This window comes from Planococcus citri, chromosome 3, assembly GCF_950023065.1.
Source record: "Planococcus citri chromosome 3, ihPlaCitr1.1, whole genome shotgun sequence".
Classification (NCBI taxonomy): Eukaryota; Metazoa; Arthropoda; class Insecta; order Hemiptera; family Pseudococcidae; genus Planococcus; species Planococcus citri.
Genome location: NC_088679.1, coordinates 9491515 through 9511485, shown reverse-complemented (window position 1 = coordinate 9511485; position 19971 = coordinate 9491515). Strand labels below are relative to the sequence as shown.

The 19971-nt window shown below is 32.9% G+C and overlaps 1 protein-coding gene across 8 annotated transcripts in view; it reads left to right on the top strand.

The window, feature by feature from the left end:
- The first annotated feature begins 2559 nt into the window (after positions 1 to 2559).
- The window catches only part of LOC135840435 (GATA-binding factor 2-like), a 92143-nt gene continuing 74731 nt past the window's right edge, over positions 2560 to 19971 (top strand). For 2 of the 8 annotated variants that reach the window (XM_065356975.1, XM_065356972.1), the window contains exon 1: positions 2560 to 3027. In XM_065356975.1, the coding sequence (XP_065213047.1) occupies positions 2994 to 3027 (34 nt within the window). In that variant the 5' untranslated portion in view covers positions 2560 to 2993. The remainder of the gene's footprint in view (positions 3028 to 19971) is intronic. The other 6 variants (XM_065356971.1, XM_065356974.1, XM_065356973.1 and 3 more) reach the window with 4 other exon arrangements.

The window sequence follows — 19971 nt, the reverse complement described above, 5'->3', positions numbered from 1 at the left end:
ATCGAGAAAATTATTCGTCATTCTTTTCAGATTTTAAATCCGAACATTTCAATCATGAAATATGACAGCAAGGGTACCTATTTAACGATACCAAATACTTACCTATATACTTATGTGACTATGGAAAATTAAAATATTACGTATGTAGGTAGGTAAAAGTCATTTAGAAGTAGGTAAGGTACCTATAGAATTTTCGGAGAATTTTCAATACTCATACTATACGGATGCTGGTTGATGTATCAGATTTCAAATGTGACGAATGGAAATTCGTCATTATTATCGTCATACACTTCGAATAAAATGTATATAAATGGACGGATAGCGGCTGAGCTGACAACCGTAGTGATATTTCCGAGTAATGGTAGGTAAATTAGTACCTAATCTATGTACTTAGTTGATAAGTATAGGTAGTAATGTTTATTATCGTACGTGAATTTTAATAAAACGATGTAAAATGGACATAAGTAATAGTCCGGCATATGACAATAGGAGTAATTGCACCCCTACCCCCCCCCCCCGATCCTCCGGGACAACTTTTTTCTTAAAGGGGACATCCTAAGGAACATTTTAGAGCAAACTTGCCAAAAAAAAGTTGGCCTTACTCACAAAATGGCGGCCATTTTGATTGACAGGTCAGCCGAAATCGCAGATTATGCGTATTAACATAGAACTTGCACGAACTTTTTCAAACTTTACAAAGGTAGATCGAAAGATCATGCAAAAATTTATCACCTGTCAAAATTTCAAGTGCTAAAGTGCGTTTTTCGATTTTTGGTGAATTTTTGAAAATCGAATTTAGGCCAAAAATGAGGGAAAAAATCAAAATTTTACCAAATTGACCAAGAAAGCTGAAATTTGGGATATACCCTATTTTCGACATGCCAAATCGATTGGAAACGGTTTCAACCCGTTTTGAGCAGTTCTGGAGCCTCCAGCAGATTTTTGAAACTCGAAATTCCCACAAAATTCCATCAAATGCTAAAATTTATTCTAAAAACTAATTTCAATACACTACGAAGTACTGCAGGCAAATTTCAAGTCGTTTTGGATCCTCCAGCGACTTTTTGAAAATTCCTTTTAAATTTTCCAAAAAAACGTCATACAACCAGCAGTCAACTTCGTAGCGTATTGAAATTAGTTTGCAGAATGAATTTCGACTGTCCATCTTGGTTTGAAAAATTTTGGGGAAATTTCCAATTTCAAAAATCTACTGGAGGCTCCAGTAATGTTCAAAAAAGTCGTTGGAGGCTCTAAAATGACTTGAAATCCACCCGAAGTCGTTTTCAGAGGGTCTTAAAATTGGAGTGTACAGTAAATTTCAGCTTTATACATCTCTATTAATTGATGAAATTTTGTGAAAATTTAAAGCTTCAAAAATCTGCTGGAGGCTTCAGGAATTTTCAAAAAGTCACTGGAGGATCCAAAACGACTTGAAATTAACCTGCAGTACTTCGTAGAGTATTGAAATTAGTTTTTAGAATAAATTTTAGCTTTACAACTCCAACTTGATGAAATTTTGTGGGAATGTCGAGTTTCAAAAATTTGCTGGAGGCTCCAGAACTGCTCAAAACGAGTTGAAACCGTTTCCAATCGATTTGGCATGTGGAAAATAGGGTATATCCCAAATTTCAGCTTTCTTGGTCAATTTGGTGAAATTTTGATTTTTTCCCTTATTTTTGTCCTGAATTTGATTTTCAAAAATTCACCAAACATCGAAAAACGCACTTTAGCACTTGAAATTTTGACAGGTAATAAATTTTTGCATTATCTTTCGATCTACCTTTGTAAAGTTTGAAAAAGCTCGTGCAAGTCCTATGTTAAAACGCAAAATCTGCGATTTCGGCTGACCTGTCAATCAAAATGGCCGCCATTTTGTAAGTAAGGCCAACTTTTTTTTTGGCAACTTTGCTTTAAAATGTTCCTTAGGATGTCCCCTTTAAGAAAAAAGTTGTCCCGGAGGATCGGCGGGGGGGGTGCAATTACTCCTATTGTCATATGCCGGACTATAAGTATGTGAGGTTTTAGGTCCTAGATCAACTCATACAAGACCATGTGGAGTTTACTCGAACCTGAGTGAATAGTAAATTTGGACCTTGGGGTAAGATTTAGTTCCCAATCCCAACATATCCATTCCAAACGTGCACAGTTACACTTGTCACTCCCGAATAAGTTGTTCGAAATCCTCGACATGTTAAATTTTGATCATATTCCGAATCCTCGAAAGCTAGAATTCATTTTACATACAACATTCTCGATACAAAAATAGGCTACCTGAATAATAACATTCCTTCGAATCGTTCGGTTCCAAGAACCATACCTTTTATGTTCTTTGAGCCATTTCAATTCAAATCTTCGACAAGCCTCGACTAGCTATTTTCACCTTTGATCGTGATTCGTGATCTAAAACCTACAAGAAAATTTTGGTAGCCTTAGGTCCGGTTTTAGTACAACAAAGTAGACTTTAGTACTTCTACACACCACCTCACCTCCCACCATAGTTAAATTTTCCTTTTAGCTTTAACCCAACATACAACATGTAGTACGTAGTTTTACGTCGACGCAAGTCGAGTCGAGCGAAAAACAGTATTGGGTGTTGTTTCGTGCTTGTACGCTGCGCGCGCACCTGTTCGTCATTAATAATTCGGTTTTTATTCCGAGTCCGAGTTATTCGTACCCGTAAGTTCACGTTAAACGGCGATCGGAAATTTATCCAGGTTTTATCGCCGCTACTGAACGCTTACAATCATAATTTGATAAATTCTTCACGTCGTGATAAGTTTGAAAAACTGTAAAGCTTTTCTTTTTTGTGCATGTGATAAAGTATCACAATAATCTCTTTTTCTATTATCAATGTTTTATCTGAGTCGGGTTGAAAAAAATACTTCAAAAATCGTGATAAATTTCCCGTTATCGAATCAATTGATATAATTATCAGCCGGCTTATTTTTATTTATAATTTCTTTTTTTTTTTTTGCTAAATTTTTTCGCGTGTGATGTCCAAGCCAAGGGATTACTTCAACGATTACGGTGAGTTTGTTTACATTTTTCTTGCATTTACCTAGTATGCACTTCGATTTTTGACGATTATTGGTGAATTTTTTTTTATCTTTTTCTGCTGATTGATCATTGACCATTGTGTGATTCCGCGTACCTACGTTTCGGAGTATATTTTACGATAATGGCGGATGCGGGAGGGGGCGAAATGATCATCGTTGGAGCGAGTAATCATAGATGATTTGCACTTGGTAACTGGAGCGATTTTTTTATTAGATAAAAATCAGTTGAATTATTTTTTCAAATTGAAAATGAATTATTGATTTTTTTTTGTGATCTCGTTCGTCAAATCGTACCTTTATTTTTTCAATCATCGAGAAGAAAAATTTCTTTACACGAATTACCATCGTTATTCATTCAATTTTATAATAGGTAATACCTACCTATTTTCATTAATTAATATTTCGACATTTTGTTGTAAGTGATTTTTTTTTTCTTGAAGAATTCGTTCGAACTTGATGATGAATTGGTTGACTATTTCGAAGATGATTATTTCCATCTTGCAGATGTTTGGTTTTTTCCATCGAGTGGTTGAAGACTTAATATTAGTCCCACTGGTCAAATTTTGCTTTTTTTTATTTCGAGTCAAAATTTGAAAGGAATAGGATTGATTTTTGAAGCAGATAGGTGAAAAATATTTCAAAGTACGATGACTCGAGTTTACCTATACCAGTCAATGTTAATGTATCTCATTCAAAGAGCTATTAAGCAGCTAACCCATCCTTAGTCCTGATTCATTAGAACTACCTAATTAAGGACCAAGTCAATAACCTCTGAAGATGTGATGCTTTGTTTTTTGTTCGAAAAAGACCACTTTTTTTCTCATCGTGGAAGAGATTGGATTTAGTGTGCGAGAATAGGTACACATATTTTTAGGTAGGTATAGCCTATTGCGTGTTATTTTTATTTTATTTTTTCATCAGCTATACTCGTGTATCTCTCCGATGGTTTTTCGTTGAAAGAAGCATCTATTTAGAAAACCTGAATGAGGATTTCATGTTTTATAACTTATGATTGATTAAATCGTTCAAACTAAGGCAGATGTAATTTGAAGATAAGAACTTTAAAAGAAGAAGGGAAGGGAAGGGATGGGATGTGTTCGTATTCTATGAATATTCCACATATTGCGGAGAATTTTACGAACTGGTCCCCGAGGATTTCTAGCTGAAGGGGTCCAAATGGTAAATTGAAAGTTGAAAATTTTGGAGATTTGAAATTTATGAAATGAAAAAATTTCTTATCTCCCAAAAGAATTATACTAAAAATATGATCGAACCTTCAGATTTATTGATTCAATACAAGCTAAAAATGTGATAATTTTTTCTCTGGATTATGAAATTGAAAGAGTGAAAAATTATTTCATTTTAGACACTTATGATTGCATTTTCTTTCAATTTTTATGTATTGACGTCATTTTGAAAGTATTTAAGAACTATTTGGTCTTAATAAAGTCAAAAAAATGAAACATCATTCGAAATAATCAGAAAGCAGTAATTAATTGTGTGATAAAGCCATGCAAAAACTCAAGTACCTAGGTATAGGTATTTGGTTTATGAAATCCTTTTGTTACCAATATTTTTTCTCGTAAAAAAAATTCTGGTCAAAAAAGGTAAATGGACCCTGCTTGAGTTATTTATCAAAAGGTTCTTGATCGATCGCGATGATATTCTGGAATATAAAGCGAATGTAATCCCAGACAACGATTACGAGCAGGTTAAACATTTTTACGAAGCTAATCATCGTCTAGCTGAAAATTTCTACACCTGGATTTTCGAATCTCAACCTCGAATGAATCAATTCATCGAAGAAAACCGTCAAAACATGTGTTTGTTAACTGGCTGTTGTAATATCAAAATTACTTCAAAAGCTGTTGAAATTCTTCTAAAAAGAAGATTTTCCAATCCATTGACCTGTTTTAGTGACGAAGCTAGGGCGAAGGGAAGGGATGAAGTGGACAATTATTGCTCTCTTACAGATGAAAGTACAATATAAAAAGTACAAAAATTAGCGTTCTTGATTTTGGAAACATTTTGTAAAAAAAAATTGATCTCACTTTTGATCTTGTTTTTTTAAAACAGCCAAACGACGAAGGATTTTTTTCAGAATCATTTCAAATTTTGATTTATTTATATCCAAAAATCTCACTCGACCCTCCTTCGGGATTCATGATTACCCTAATGATCTGTTTTGAATCCCCCCCCCCCCTCAAAAAAATGGTAATAAATTTTGAAGGCTATATAATAAATTTACAAATTAGACTAAAAATTTCTGTTTTTCCTCTACCCAGGTTACTCTTTCAAGAGGAAAAATTTGTAGATGCAGGAATTTTGTTGTTTTTTTCTCTTATTTTTGTCGAATAGTGTTCAGTTATGGATAATGGGGGTCTCTGTTAGTATTTTCAAAGTCCAAAGTTCACGTTCAATTTCAAAATTCTCTTGATTTTTTTGAAAATTTCTCATTCCCATTTCTAAATTTTTCTGCATGATCCTTTTTTTCAAGAAAAAACTTTCGTCTGATCACCAAATTTTGTTGATTTCCTTTATGTAGGTATGACTTCTCTAAGTTGAAAAAAATAAATCAAAAAACATAACAAATTGCTCCCTGTATAAATTTTCTGATAATTTTTCATTTCTGAGCAGAATCTTTCTACGTGGCCCTGTTTTTAGGTGCTGTAAAAGCTTCCAAAGTTTAAAAAAATGAAAAAAATCAAGTCTCAAAAATTTAAAAAGATTTTTGATTTCCGGTCTGAACCCATCATCTATTTTCGAAGGACAAAAACCTCCTTCGATCTCCTAAACAATGTGACTTCCTTGTACAAAATTCCCCAAAGTTTAAAAAAATTAACAAAAAAAAACTCGTGAAAAACTTGAAAAATTTTTCCATTTCTGGTCTGAACCTTTCTGAAGATTCCCATTTTCAAAAAAAATACCTTTCTCGACCCCCCCCCCCAAACCAATGTTAACCCCCTTAGGTATATAGAGACCTCCAAAAATGCAAAAAAAATCTTAGAAGTGGTAGATAAAGTAAAAGTTGGAAAATCAATTATTTTTACCCAGAAATTTAGAGGGAACCAAGTTTTACTTTTTTATCAACTTGGGAGGAGGAAGGTGACTCGAAAACATTAATTGATAATGCTTTTCCAATGAAAATATGTTCAATTCAAGGATTAGAATGTAAAGAGGTAAGCATTTTACTTTTTTGATTTTTCTCATTTTTTAAAGGAGGAGGACGCATGATTTACTTTTTCATCATGTGAGAAGGTAAAAACTATTAAAAAGTGCTTCTTTGAAGGACATGGAGTAAATCCAAGAATTAAAATAGTGATATAAAAAACTTTTTAAAAAATGCATTTGGAAAACTTTTTCGGGGGGGGGGAATTTGTATAAGAGATGATTTTACCCATCAAGTAAGAACCTGCAGAGCTGAGATGTTGGAACTAGAACGTTGAAATCCTCTTAAAACTTGACAAAAATTTTTCTTGAAGCCGGTTGAGCGAGTGATTTAAAATCTCCCCCTCTCTTTGAGAGCCCATATCTTCCCAACGGATGTATCCAAGGTAGAAACGTTTTCGGGAATTTTTCAGATCAAAATAACAGCATAAAATTGGTCAAAAATTCAAAATCTTGTGACCATTTTTTCCACAGCCAGTTCAAATGACATCAAGCATCTTCCAAAAGCTAAATTAGAAAATTGAGGAATGACGTATACATATTTTTTACTTCTCCTCCCTCCCTTTCCCCGACAAAATCGGATTTTTTTTTGAAAAAAATGCTTAGAAAATTGAAGTTTTCTCCTTTGCCACTAATCTTTGGTTTGCCAGTCCATCAGCTTCGAATTTCGATCACCCTTACTCCCCTCGACAGTGCCTCAACATGGCGTCACTTTTCTCGAATTTTTTTTTCATTTTCCACCCATGACACACCAGTAAATAATTTTCACGACCCTAGGAAAAGTATAAACCAACACCTTATTGCTTTTTTCTCGGAACCGACCACATAAATTTTCCGTTCAAATAATATTACGCAAAAAAAAAATGGAAACACCAAATGGTCGACATAGAGTACCTATATCCTATACGAACGAAAGAAAGAAAGAAAGAAAAAAAAACATAAAAACCAACTATACACCTTGAAAAAGTGATTTCTAAACTTTTAAATGCATGTTCCGAAATATTAAAAACTGCCGAGTATTTTTTTCGTGTGTATTAGTGAATATGAACTTCTCTTATCAATTTGACGAACACACCGACACCGACACCGGTGGTGTTATAGTCGACCGTGTGTTAAATTTTTTCATTTATACTGAAAAACTTGTATGTAATATTCGTATTAGGCGTTAAGTACCTACCTACTCGCAGCAGTATTGAAAATACTCGAAGGAACTTTCGATGTAGGTCGATTTATCATTTACCCATATCGTAAGATTTTTGCTTTACACGACTGACCTGAAAAAAAAAATAGAAATTTTGTCAAAAAAAAAAAACTAGGTGAAGGTAGGTGACCAAGTGTTCGCTGAGGAGCTTGGTTTATTTTTCAATCGTCTTGTAAGTTCTAGATTGGAGAAAGAGAACTCTAGTTCACAAATAAATACCTACACATTTATGTACGAGTAGAGTATTCGAGTCGAATCGATTGCAAATTAGAAATTTAATAAGATTCGCATCATATCAGCGAGATTAACCCATTAAAATATTCTATCTAGGAGAAATTACGTACCTTCTGATAGATAAAAAGCTAATTTTTACTAGAGTATGTTGTTACCGCTCAATTACCCATACATATTGATACGTGTTGCATGCCTAAGAAACGATATCGTCTTTTAAAAAGAGCTATTTACGATGAGAATATCGTTCAGAGGAGATTTCCAAATCGACGAATACCTCAATACGAAAATACTTACTGAATTTGTACATACATGGACTGGTAACAAAGAACAAAAAATATAGACATTGCATTACAATATTTCTCATGAAAAGTTTAAAATATGCCTAGATCTTTCTCTCAATCAGTTTATCTTTCACTTGCCTAATTAATTGCTTTTCGAATCACTGATTTGGACTTTAAAATATTAATTTCCATATCTTGTATGTTATTTGGGGGTTTTGAAGAAAGTTTTGAAAATTGAGTAAGTAAGTATTACTGAATACATTCTAAACATTCAAGCTATATGCTTGTCATTATTGGTAATATGTACTCGTACTGATAACGATAGTAATAAGTCTCTCTGGAATACATGATCATTTTTCACTGATGAGAGATAGTGGGTAAATGAGGAAACGTTGGTTATGTTCAAACACCCATTGAACACAATTTCTATTTTATTTTGGAAATCTCCAACTGAAAACATTGATTTTTTTGTGCAAAAAACTTGGAAGACGTTCGAAAATTAATTATTTTAGGTATCATTTTTCTCACCTTACGTTTCTGATTTTCGTTGATAATTTTTTTTTTCTCGCAGTATAAACCAATGAGTCAGTTTCTCATCAAGCTGATTCTATTTTCATAAAAATTAAGTCTTCAAACTTCAAAGGAATTTTTTGCTGTAGGTAGTCTTTTCCATTTTTTTTTTTTTTTTTTTTTTTTTTTTTTTTGGAGTAAAGAAAAGTGGGAAAGTAAAGGGGCAGTCTCAAATGCATACATACATACTTACTTTTTTACATTTTTTTTTTCGAATTAAAAAAAATTAAGAATTCTAATGTGGGCCATATCAGCTCAAGTGAACGTTCAAAAAAGTTCACACATTTAACCCAAATAAGAGCTAGAATCCACAGTTTCAGAAAAATTGATAATTTTTGTTACTGTTTGTTCTGAATTACATTACCTATTTAGGTTAAAAATAAATTAAATCACCGTACAGCCCTCGAAAAAGTAAAAAAAACTCTCGAAAATGCTAAAAAAAAAAATAAAAAAAAAAGCATCGCGTTCATTTGGTGCCAAAAAATACTTTCAGGCGTGATTCGTCTTCGTGCAGAAATTTTTCAACTTTTCAACGTACATTTTTTTAGAAATTTTTGTGTACAATTTGAAGACTTTCAAAAATAGAAAAAATTGGGTTTTCACCACTTTTCTCGCCTAAATTTTTCAATTTGGGTCGATATTTTTTTTCTACAATAAGTAAGTAAATATTACAAAAAATTCCAAAACAACATCATCACTCATCAGCCTGAATTTGGATCAAATTCTTCAATTTTTTGGCGTTTTCAATTTTTATTAAAAAAAAAAAAAAAAAAATGAATCCAGACATTTTGGGAATCCTTGATCCTCCCTTTGAGGTTAATCTAGTGGACTAAAATTCATGTCTAGATCATTCAAAATCAAAAAAATCAAGAATCTTTGAGCTTTTTCTTTATTGTAATAATTAATGAGTGTATTTTTCCAAACTGAAAAAAATGTGTACTTTGACGACAATGGGGATCAAATTCGTCAATTTTTTGGTGTTTTCAATTTTTATTAAAAAAAAAAAAATTGAATCTAGACATTTTGGTTACCCTCGATCCTCCCTTTAGAGTAATCGACTGGACTAAACTTCATGTCCAGAACTCTCGAAGTCAAAAAAATCACAAACTTCGAGCTTTTTCTTTATCATAGCCCTAAGGAATGCATTTTTTCAAATTGAAAAAAAAATGCTTCGATGAAAAATGAATTTACAAAATCGAAAATTTTCAATTCTCGAAAAAATAATGCTTCTATTTTTATTAGAAATTGGATCTTCAAAAAAAGTGTCTGTATTTTTTCCATATATTTTTGAAGTGATGAAAGTTGGGGTGGTGATGGCAGGGATGATATCAAATAATTGCTTTTCCGCATTTTTTTCCAATTCAGGGGTCCAATGGTGGTCAAATTAACTCAAATTAACGTTCCAAAAATTTCAAATCTTCGATCCAAGTACATATAAGCTATAGGAAGAGGAACCACAATGTCGAAAAATTGGTCATTTTTTATTACTTTTCATTTCAAATTGCCTACATTATTCGAGTTGAAAGTGAATTAAATCACCCTTCAGTCTTCTAATGAATGAAAAGGCACAAAAATTCCAAAAAACTGCATCAAGTTGTACGAAAAACGAGGGGAAAATGTGCATAATGAAGAATTGAATTTATTAAAAAAAAAAAAAAAAATTCTGGAGATTTTTTGGCACTTTTAATTTTTTTGAAGGCTTCTTATTCATTCTGAACGAGATGAAGAATGTGATTTAAAAAATGGTGGAAAATTGAAAGTTTTAAGTACCTGACTTATTTTTCAAAATTTTAAAGCCACTATGATCTGAAAGTCTAAAATTTAAATTTTCGCTCGCTCGTTCAAGTCTACAGTACCTACATATTCATTACTCTTCACCCTTTAATAATTCGAAAAAAAAATACGACCCACTCTAGGTACCTACATTTACAACCACAATCAATCAACAATGGTTCGATAATTCTGCCAAGTCAAGTGATTCGGATCTAAACTACCTACTATTTTATTTTCCATCAATAATATTATAGATCCTCTTTTTGTACGCTCTAAACAGATATAAATCCACACCGATGGAACATTTTTATTTTATTATTATTTATTGTTGGCGCTATATTCCAATATTATTTCAAGACGAGCTGTTTTCTCTTTCTTTTTCCGAATACCGACCTTTTCGAAGTTGATACGCAGTGTTTTATTGTCCCGTTTGCAAAAGCAACAACATATTACAATGGAGGATTACTCAGAATGCCGGGTGGTTATTCGAAGTTATTTTGAAATTATGTCGCTGGTTTAGTCGCCTCATCATGCCTCAAACATACCAACAATCAAAGTGAATAATAAATCTCGAGAAAAAAAAACTCACACGACGCGATGGAAGGAATATAATTTTAATTTAAGGAATTAGGACTTGCAGTTGACTAACAATACGTTTTCTTTTCAACGTGGAAACTCAGCGATAATTTTTACAACTTTCGTATATTCATTAGAAAATATCAAATCAAGATCAGAAAGTACACGTGATATTGCTCTTGTATTGTACAGAAAATAGAAATGAAATGAAATCATTCTTTATTTCCTTGCTGTGTAAAAGGATGATTTTTCGATGAACTAAGTAATCATTGCTTACAGACTTCATTATTGATTTGCGAGTGATAATTTCTTCTTAGCTGTATCATTTTCTTAGAATTGTTTCTCTAGAAAGCTCATGTAAACTACCAACAAGAAAATTCATTGAATAAAATATTCTGACTCATAATTTAAATCGAATCTACTCAGTAGGTAAAAAAATACCTCCTTCCGAAACATAAATAGGTAGCTTCGAGTAACCTATTCAAAAAATATAGAGTTAATTAAACGATCCGGATTGAAATTTCCGAAGATAATTCATTCTCTCATAGTGCCTAATTACTTCATTATAATAAATTTTAACTCACGTTATTCACACCTTGTATAGTATACGTTTCAGCTGAATTATGGCTTTTTTTGTTTTTTTTTTCAACGTGCACCGTAATGATACAGAAATAAATAGGAATACGGATTGTTCAACCGTGGAAAAGTTAAACGTACTTACTTACATTCGAAAAAGCAAACTCGTTCGATTTATCTGACCAAACAGATAACCTTCTGTTCGCGATAAGAGCTCGGTAACATCATAATAACCAAACGATGAGAAATTATTTGAATGTATTTTTTTTTTTTTTTTTTTTTGTTCAAACCAAACGAAGGCGCTGTGTTTTTTACATTGTATTATTTTTTTCAAGTCGAGCTCGTTAAAATGTTCTCGATTCGTGAAATATACCCATTTTAATAGTTCATCGAAATTTCTCTTATCTTTTCCTCCCCCTTTTCGTTCCTTCTTCGGTCGGTTCGGTCATTCTGTTCTTATCAGAGTAAAATGAGTAAAGGCTGTGATTTTTTTCCAGTTTGTCCTATATTCGGAAACTGATAATTTTTCATCATTATTTTTTTCTTCATGAGTTCATTTTTATTTTTATTATTTTTTGTGTGTGATTTAATTTATATCGAGTAGCCTATTTATGAATGAAGGGGTTTTCCCATCGTTATTGAAATCTTCAAATTTCAATGAGTAAACGGTAGATAGGCCTCAAATTTTTGTTACAATTTGGCGAAAAAATTGAAGAAAAACTTCAATTTAAAAGCTGAATAAGTAATTGGTAGATTACGTTAAAATTTCAACGTAGAAATGTGGAGGGGAGAGGAGTTTGATCAAAAAACTAAATTAATGGAAAAAAACACATTTCGAACACATGTGAGGTAGGTATAGGATTTCCAGTTCGACATGTGACAATTCGAAAAAAATTTATTTTTCCTGTTTCTATTTTATTTTTAAAATCTAATGACTCATCTGGTAAATTCGAGGAAACGGTTTTATTTTCAATCATCCAGCTCATCGCTACGTTTCCCCACTTTTTCTCGCATAACAAAACAAACTTTCAAGAGAATTCTCCCATCCGAGCTGAAGGACTCGTCTGGAAAAACGTTAGCTCCCTGGTCAAAAAATTCAGAGTACTACAGAGTTTGAATTTTTCAAACCAATTTACAAATTATAAAAATATGAATATGAAATGAAAAAATTCAAAATAGGTATGATTAATTATTATTTCAAAAAATATTCTCTCTGGTACATTTTAGGGTAATAATAATAATAATAAAAAAAATATTACAATCACATTTCTAGGCCAAATTTCGATTTTAGTGAAGAAAATGCTGTAAAAGAGAAGGGGAGATGGGGTTAGAACTTTTCCAAAAAAAAATAAATAATAAAGAGTTATGATGAAGTGAATGTCTAAAAGTTGTAATTATTGATATTTTTCATGCCTCCTCCGCCTATTCCATTCCTCTTCTAAAAAACGGAATGAAATCATAAAAAACACCTCTAGTGATAATTTTGAGGAAAAAATTATTTAATCTCGTACTTAGTACGTTGATATATCGTGTCAATTTTTATTTGAAAACAATTCTATATATTTTTTTACTTTATTTCTATATTGTACTTCACATCCTCGTAATTAACATGGAAACCGTGGAATGATCAAATAACACAAAGATGAGTCAGAAGTTAGGAAAAATACGATTGTACCTACCCATTCTTGTGAAATATTTCGAACTAAAAATATTCCAAACTGATTGAAATATACCTAGCCTACTAATGGGTACTTTGAACTTGTCATTCTGTCCTTCAATTAGCGAGTGTATAGATCGTTCTATATTTTTCACCTTCTTTTTTTTCAAACGAGAAGAATTTTAGTGATCAAATTTATACTTGGTGTGAATCATTTTTTTGTTCGATTGTTTTTTTTTTCAATTCTCAGCTCTGTCAAAATATATATATATTTTTACAATTAATATTTTTGAAGTTGAATTGATTTCAAAAGTTGAGACTTGTGCTCAAAAATTATCTTGTAAGAATGGATTGAATTTCGAAAGGAAAAAGTTCAAGCTATATTTTGAATCAGTTTTCTATCGACGATCTAAATCTATTTCTAGCCAAATATTATCTTAATCGTTAATCACCAGTTTCAAAACATTTCTTCTTGTTTTTTTACCTACTTCTATTTATTGTTAAAAAATCATCGACTATTAAGTATAAAATACGTATAACGAACCACCCTTTCTGGAACCCACATTGCATCAGTCATTAGATGCAAAAAAAACACCAAAACCGTATCGTTGTCGAGTAAAAATCCCATTATTGAGAAGGTCGAGTTGTTGACTGTGCATATGAGATGAACGTGTTCGAGTCAGTTCGTAATAGTTAAGGTGTTCTGCATGCATATTGGAAGCTATAGCTGTCCTTATTGCGTTGGCACTACTAGCCAGACTAATTAGCTACTTACCTAATGATACCTCAATCGTGTATTTTGGAATGCGTACTTCAGTATCAAGTAACTATATACCTACACCTTTCGATCTAGCGGTATAGGTTTAGGTACAGGGTGCCCAGAAATATCGAGTACCCCTATAAAAGCTTTCTACTAAAATACTTCGGTTGGTCACAGTGAATGATAATAATGATAGCACATGATTGGTTGTTGGACTGGGAGCACCAATCATATGCATCTATTTCACGTTACCAACCTATTTTTTTAATGAAAAACTTTCTTAGGGGTACTCGATATTTCTGGCCACCCTGTATAAGTTAGGTAGGTACCTAACGAAAATGTTTTATGAGAGAACGATTAGTCGATTATGGCTTTTTTGTGTTATAATTATATTTTGCGAAAATCAACGTGTGTATTCGTTGCGTTTGGATTTGAAACGTTCTTTTTTTTTTTTTTTTAAATACTCGAAGCGAATCGTTAGTCGATTAAGTTAGAGGTGATTTCAGTGTCAAAGTATTCAAATGATTTCACGATTCCTTTCTTTTTTCCGAAGCAGGCCTGTGTAAAGAGTGAATATTTTTTTAGTAAAATTTGTAAATTCATAATAAATTACCTACTGTGTGTTGCTTTTATTGGGAAAAAGATGACTGATTTTTTTTTTTTTAATAATAAAAACAAACTTCTCTGAAGAAGGCGATTAGTGATGCGTAGAAAGTGTATAAAAAAGAGAGGGAAGGGTCATCTCCTTGAGCCATAAATTTGAGTGAGCACAACTTTGTAATATATACGAAGCCAGAAGCAGCCTTGCATGTAAAATATTGCTTATTATAATTTGAGGTTTTTGACCTTTTAACGTCCTTGAGAAAATCAACCTATGAATTTTAACAACTACATATCGCATGAGAAAGGGTAGACTGATAAATTGATTGTGATATTTGGGACAAAAATGAATTTGAGAATTACTTCAAAATTCAGAAATTCAAACGTAAACAAGAAGCTGGAAGCTAAAGTTGGTATATTGAGAATTCGAAGTCACGTGACTTGAGAGATATTTTCAATTCCTTCTTCCTTAATTTTTCGCAGAATTTCATTTTTTTTTTTTTTTTAATATCAATAGAAATATTAACAGCATCTTGTGAGGATATCTGATTTTAAAAAAAAAATAATTTCAGAATTTAAGGCTGATAGTTACTAAAGTCCTATAAGATGTTTAAGATGTTATATTACACTGATTAATTCATCTTGGGGTTGAATTCTGAAGTTTTGGAAAATCTGGCTGACTTAAAGTTGAGCTTAAATGTTGAATTCCTCTTTTTTTTTTTTTTTTGGAAGTTCAAATATTGTATATTAGATTATTATCAAAGTGTAGAAAATTGTTGTATCAAAGGAGTATCCTGCCCAAAAATGATTAAATTTCCCATACTTGGATTTTTAAAATTTTAATTGAATAATGTTGACCATCTCTAAACAAAATTTAGACCCGAAAATTGCCCCATCTCACCTCATCCTTCTTGACCACAATTCGATAAAACCTTCTTTTTTTTCAAGAGAAAAATCATACTTAACGTGTTTTGAATAAATTTAATAAAAAATGTCAATTCCACCTCAAAAAAGTAGAAGGGATGTCGGCGATTTTGTTCCCAAGGAGAGAGGGCGAATATTGACAAAAAGGAATTTGAATTATAAATTCGCTGCATCTTCGAATTCAATTCCATCGAATGGGATTTTTCTCTTTCAAAAATATGTTCAGACAAATACGTACTTTTTTAAAAAAATGTTTCATTTACCTACCAAATTGGTCATTATTTAAAAGTTGAAAAATCTCAAAAATGTGTTTTTTTATGTAAGTTAAGATAATGGCACCTGTGAGAAAAACGAAGTGGATGATAAAATAATTTCGAGTTTTCTAAATTCAATAAATAACAAAGTCATCCCTTCCTCCCATATTTCCCAAAAAATCCATATACAGTTCTTTCTTTGGATACACCCTTCTTAGTTTTTAGAGCAAAGGAATGTTGAAAAAATTACTGTCGTCATCATTCATATAAATTGAATCCTTTTAAATAAGAATATCATGTCACATTTTCTCTTGAGCACTCTAAAACGCCCCATTTGTACCTAAAGCTGGTTTTTGTGAAGAGTAGCAACATTTTCCCACACTTTCCCTCCTCCTCTAATGTAAAGAAAATGTCTCATTTTTACTTTCAAATCCCAAAACGATGCTCAGAATAGGTCAATTTTAGTACTTTCAACTCGTTACAAAAATTTTTATTTCATTCTATTTTTTTTTTTTTTTTTTTTTTTTCAATTCAAAAATATTGAAATTCATCTATTGGTTTTTTGAAAGTTCAATTTTTAAGCAATCATTTTTTGAAGTTCAAATTCGTAAATGAGTTTTTTTTTTTAATCAGAAACGTTTTCAACACTTTAATATGTAGATAAGCATATTTCTTTCCAAAATTTTTCATGATGTGGGAATTTTATTGCGAGCTCTTTCAAGTTTTCAATAAAAAAAAATCAATAAAATGCTGTATTTTTGGGCATAAAATTTTTCCTTCGTGATCATGTAGCTCAAAATATAGAAGGAGAGGGATTCGAAAATGTTCTAAGTGCAGATCCTTTTTCACGAAATCCGTCAAACTTCTTCGAGACTTCAAAAGTTATAACTTTCCTCCACCTCTCCCCCACCCTTCCAAAAAAAATATTTCAGATTCTGTGACTCGAAGTTAGACTGGCATCGTGTAATCCATTGGGTTTCTTTTGCCTTCAAAGTAAGTTCAGTATAAGCGAGTCTTCCGATTTTTCGGTCACCCGGTAACGAATACACACGAATATCTTTACATTTCACCGAAAATGAATTCAGAGATAGATATTCTGTGACTGGGAGATGAAAATTAAATCTGTGAGGAAGAACGTTTCCTGGGGCTTTTTCAATTCCTCTCTTTTCACACGTTTCTCGCTGTGTTCACGTTCAAGTTACAATGAATCGAAAGGAGAAAATTTTCCCAGATCAATGATATAGAAAGTATCAACCGTGTCTTGTCCCTTTTGGAATGTCACTAACCTGTCTCGACCATGAGAAATTTTTCCATCAGTGGATTATCTCGAAAGTTTCGAATTTCGATGACCTGGTATTTCCAGATGGCAGTTCGAGTCTTACAACTAGCACAAACGAACAAGTAGGTACTAGGTACCTTTGATCAGATCACGACCTTTAACTCACCTTGACCGGTTTACATCTCCACACGAAGAAAGTTTCGCCATTTATAAAGCTCATCTCGTTCTTCGTTTCCACTTCAAAATATATTCTTCGATTCGGTTTCTTTCTATAATTTGAACATCGATCTCACGTCACGATTACGTAGAATTTGTTAGATCGTCTCATCGGTTGTTTTCTTTCCTCGGCTCTCTCTCCTCTTTCATCAAGATTCGAGTTTTGTGCGTCATTTGACTATATTATTATTGAGCTCATTAGGTGTGTTCGTTTTCTTTTTGAAAGTTTTTTGAATATAAATTCAATTCGTTGGAATTGGCTTCTGTTCTCAGAAGCCATCTGTGGTAATTCCGAGATCTCCTGGGTAACCAGAGGTTTCAAAATCACGTACAAACTTTGGTTTCTAGCTCCCAACTCCCCCCACTACGTTATCGGTGTAAGAAACTTGGATAAAGGCAAAGCTGCGTTGGTAAATCGATGATAGTAGCCATCGCCGGCGATTGGTTTATCTGCAAAAGCGTCTCTCTCACTCTCGAGGAGGAGAACCCTTCCAAGGAACTGTTTACTTTATGCAGACCAAGGTTTGGCATGGTGTTGTAGGTAGTAGGTAGTGTAGGTATACTTAGGTAGGTATTATCGCTCGAAAAGGAAATAATATAACAATGTGTTTGGTGGCATAGGTGATATGATATTGCATTTATCAGCGCTTGTTTAAGTTCATATCACGAACCATATAAAACCCGAGAGTAAGAGAGTTCTTATCCTGTATAGCTCTCTCGATAAGATAATCTTTTGCCGGTTACAATATACGACTCAGAAAAAGCGTTTTTAGTTCTGTGTAGACATTCGACAAAGCTTGGGTATTTTTTTTTTTTAGTATAAATTTTTCAACTCGGCAATACGAAGTGCGATGCGGGATCGCGATCGGTCTTTCAAAAGGGTAATTTTTTTTCTCTCATCCGACGTCCAGATGAGAATATGTGGCGTGGCTCGTGCGCTTATGGCTGCGGATGCTGTGGAATATGTGGTGCGCGTGTAGAACGTGTGCTTGTGCTGGTGCGCCTCTCGGGCGATTTTTTTTCGGTGACGTGATGTACTCGTATAGTATGTGTAGTGTAGATGCGCGTTTAAATACGAAAATATGTATTAAATCTTCTTATCTGATTTATACCGTGGAGAAAGGCGATGTGTAATTAAAAAAATCGATCATCCAGAGTTTCAACAATAGTGATTTCCAAAATCTCGATCGAGTATCGATCGTCTGAATACACGAATCCGGATCGGTCTCGGTGATACCCGAACCTGACCAGGAGCAGTGACAATGTCACGAGGTACGAGAAAACGAAACCCCCTCGCTAAGGATGCTGCAATCGATGCACCAACTATGGCATTTAGTGAAATACCTTACGACATTTTGAGAAGTACTGCACGACGATGTGAACTTTGATACTTCATTATTGGGATTGCTCGGTGAAGCTCTTATCTCTTCGAAAGTACCAAAGTTGATCTTTGAATCGGACACGAGGTAAAATTAGAACTCACTAAAATCATCGTTTCGCTTGAAATGAAACACCAGACGAATGAATGTTTCGTAATCGACCTCTGATGAGATTTTTCTACTCGCTTGTATATCAAGATGAGAAAAAAAATCGAAAATTCGAAGGCACTCGAAGATATTTTTTCAAATTTTTTTTCACATGTAGGCTGAAAATAATCTCGTAGGTATTGAATTATGACTTCCAAAACGATGGTTTTTACGACGAAGGTACGTTGCGTTTTAGACTATTTTTGGGAGGGGGAGGGGGGTCCCATCTTGCTTTGGCAGGTTTCAATAAAATTGGAAAAATTGTCGGTGGTTTATTGCCTATAGATAAAGACTGATGAACCTCATTTGAACCCAAACTGTTCAAATAGTCTACTCGAACATAGCAAAATATTAGATTCTACAAATTATTATTCTATTTCCATAGCATCGTTTAAGCATATTTTACGTACGTAATTTCAGAAATTATAGTACCTTGCCGGACACCTGCAATGGTGTGTAGAATGGGAAAAAAATATGATAATATACACGTGACGTGGTTTTACACATAGATAGGTATACGACCATATATATATTTTTTTCTGAAAAAAATAAAAAAAAAAACGTCAATTCAATACTTTACGATTACTTTGCTGTACAGTACTGAGATAACGAAAAATTGCGCGCGTATTTAACGTGAACCCTATGGATTGGAAATACGAGCAGTGTTTGTACGAATATAACACAAACGTAGGTGAAGTTGAAGTACAATACATATTGTAATGTGTACGAGTACTTGTAATTTTTAACGATGCGTATACGTGTAAGAGTTGGTACCTGCGACGACTATGTGTGCGGTGAAATTATTTTCAAGAACGAGCTTCATCGACGACGACGGAGTGTAGTATTAAAATATTTGTTTTTTCCAATATACATATATGTGAGGTTAAAAACTTTTTTTTCTTTCGATAAGTTATCGCTGAATATTTGGTCACGGAAATTTGAAATTGTAGGATAAGACTTCCGCTGCTGTTACTGCTACAGTGCTACAATGATACATATTAGTGCTGCTACCTGTAGTGCGTAATTTTACCCCGTTTTTGAAAATTTTCCCCTGATTTTGGGCATGATTTTTAGTCAAGATTAGATTTAGGTTTGTAGAGTTCAGAGATATACTTAATATTCTATATTCAAAAAATTTCACCAGGTGCTTTCATTTTCTGAGACACCTGTATCTCTTTTTTCTCCCATTTCGAAAAATTGGCCAATTTCGTCAAAAATCGTTTTGTGTTTGTTTTGAAATGCAGGGTTGGAATTTATATTTTTGAACTTGACGAAGTTCACTAAGTTAAAGATTATTAAAAATTTGGATTTTTTCATTTT